The sequence below is a fragment of the Trachymyrmex septentrionalis genome, unplaced genomic scaffold (genome assembly GCF_001594115.1).
Source record: "Trachymyrmex septentrionalis isolate Tsep2-gDNA-1 unplaced genomic scaffold, Tsep1.0 scaffold143, whole genome shotgun sequence".
NCBI classification, from domain to species: Eukaryota; Metazoa; Arthropoda; class Insecta; order Hymenoptera; family Formicidae; genus Trachymyrmex; species Trachymyrmex septentrionalis.
The window spans coordinates 81,786-84,457 of record NW_017304576.1 but is presented as its reverse complement, the minus strand read 5'-3'; the positions used below and the strand labels follow the sequence as shown (position 1 = coordinate 84,457).

The 2,672-nt window shown below is 27.9% G+C and overlaps 1 protein-coding gene across 1 annotated transcript in view; it reads left to right on the top strand.

The window, feature by feature from the left end:
- Positions 1-2,672, top strand: part of LOC108745661 (ras-specific guanine nucleotide-releasing factor 2-like) — a 94,778-nt gene that overhangs the window by 10,835 nt on the left and 81,271 nt on the right. The window contains exon 3 of the mRNA XM_018481958.1: positions 2,024-2,140. Coding sequence (XP_018337460.1) covers positions 2,024-2,140 — 117 coding nt within the window. The remainder of the gene's footprint in view (positions 1-2,023; positions 2,141-2,672) is intronic.

Genomic DNA, 2,672 nt, shown 5'->3' with positions numbered 1-2,672 from the left:
AATTATACGTAAAATATTTTTTCCCGGGTTTTTCCCTTTTTCAAATTAAAAATCATATATTATAAAAATAAAATAAAGAAGGAAAAAATCTAAATAAAACTGATTTAGAAAACTTCAAACATGTAAAACAATGTAACATTATTAATGATGTAGATACTATTATTTAATATGTTCAATGCCATGGAGGCACCGATGACCAGCGATATGTTAAGATTAATAGAAACACATAATTCGAATGTCAATATTTCTAAATTTTTTAATATTATTGTCGTTATTACAATAGTGTAAAGAAATTAATGCAGTATAGAACATATAAAAATAGTTGTCTCATCAAATCATGTAATATCAGCATGGCATTCAACGTGTTAAAGTATGCAATTTGTAAAAGAAAACCATAAGATTTAATTTTCGCATTTATAGAATTCATTTTTAGCTGTTTTATATAAAAACAAGTTACAAATATGAAAATTATGAGTTTTTATTTCTTTAATTATCTAATCATCTCAAGTAGCACAGCAGCGCTTGCAAAGCAATAAAAAAGCGATTACATGCGCTTTGTTAATATTTTGTAAGCGTGTGTGTGCTACTTAGATTGTTTTTATTAGTATTAATAAAATGCAATATATAATTAGTTTTTTTGTGAAATAAGGGTGTATTTTTAGGAAACCTATGTCAGTATCGGCGACTTTCTTCTATTAATCTGTAAAGAACCTCGTAACAATTCTTATGGAAATAGGGTCCCAATTAAAATGATTGAAATTTTGACATGGTCTAGATTTTGGCTCGAAAATCTTAATGGTCACCAGACTAATCAATAGTTTTGAAGTTATCGCGGCTTAAATATAAAATTTATTTTCACATCAGGTGGTATGATGTGATGTAAACAGGGCTGGGTAAAAGGCCTTTTAAATTTCATTTAAAATACTAATTGTAAAATATAATAATTTAAAAAAGTGTATTTAAAATGCAAAATGCAAAGTAGGTTTTTCGAATCCATTTTAAATGTAAAATGGATAAAAAGGTATTTTAAATGGTTTTCGAATGCAAAATGGTTTTTCTTGCTCTAGCGGGAAAAAATTTTTACGAAAAAATACAGAAAAATTACTATTAATTATTAAATTGAAACAAGATCTTAGAAATTCTTAATTTTTTGTTGATATTCATAATAGGACAGAGTGAGATTTATTTGTTTCAGAAATAGTTCTTCTCAAATTTTCTCTAGAATTATTAGCGCATTAAGAGCTAAGTTCCATGATTGGTCAAAAATTTTTATGAATATTTATCTAAACTGCAAATTAAACTGTAAAGAGAAAATTAATTCCAGATAGTCCATAAAATCGAATCTTAATAAAAAATGAATGTTCCAGCTTTATATAAAATACTATATATATTTCTAAAAATGTTTGAGCTACCATAATTTCAAAACTGTTGGTTATTTAGCTTGATGATTATTGAGACTTTTGGTCAGTGAGCTAAAATTTAGATCATATCAAAATTTCGGCTAATCTGATCCGGGATTTCATTTCCATCGTAAGAACTGTTGCGTGGTCTTTTGATGAAGAAGTAATATTAAAAATTAAAATAAATTTTATACATATACTAATCAAACAATAATAAATGTAGTGCAAAAGTTTGTAGTCACTTATTTATATTCGTGTAATCACTTACTCGTTTAAAAATTATTAACCTAAAACTGCAGAAAAATATGTTCATTTTAATTTCTAAACTATAAAATCATTATAAATCAAATTATTTGTTGTTTTGTTTTTTGCAGTTAGTTTCGTATTCACACGGGCTGATATTATCAACATTTTTTCAATGATATTGGCTGATATTATCTTAGTTTGTCTCATTGATACTTTCTGGTATTACCAAAATGACCAAAACATTTTTAAATATCATGATCATTATTTTTCGTGTCTGTGCATAAGCATACAAAAATATGACGGATGCTTATTTTTTCACGTTTTCTCCACTGTAAAAGAAGAGCGAACTTTATCATAGGCTGTGACGTCTGTTACAGAATCTGTTATTCTATTACGAGAATGAGGCTTGCTCACGACCCAGTGGTGTCATTCTGCTGGAAGGCTGTTATTGCGATCGACTCATCACCGCCAAAGGCAAAGAGCCGGATAAACAGGTACGCAATGTGTAGCTTTAGCAAGCATGAGTTTTCGGCTAAATATGACTGCGCTCGAAGAAAGAATTTTAGTGACCTAAACATTCGTCGTGCTTTATTTCCATTTTCATTTTAATGTAGCTATAGCACATACGTTTCTGCTCCACTTTAATATTATGGATATGTACATGTATAGAAACTGCATATGAGTTATCGAAGTTGCCGAAGTCTATAAAGCGCATCGCGCTATCTTCGAGCTTTTTCTGGAAACGCAAAGTTTTATTTTTTGATATTCTTCATAAAAATATGAATAAAAGTCGTTCCAACATACAATTTATGTCACAGAAGAACAAATTTCACGATATATCAGTTAACTTTTTCTTCTCTTTTCTTTTCGAACTACAAGATTATCACAATCGAAGAAAAATATAGTAGTGACAACTATAAAGATGACAATTATACAAGTTTTATTATATAAGTTTTACGTAGAATTAATGTTATACGTAAAATAATTGAATCAACTAACGTATATAATATAATATTGTTTGATAAA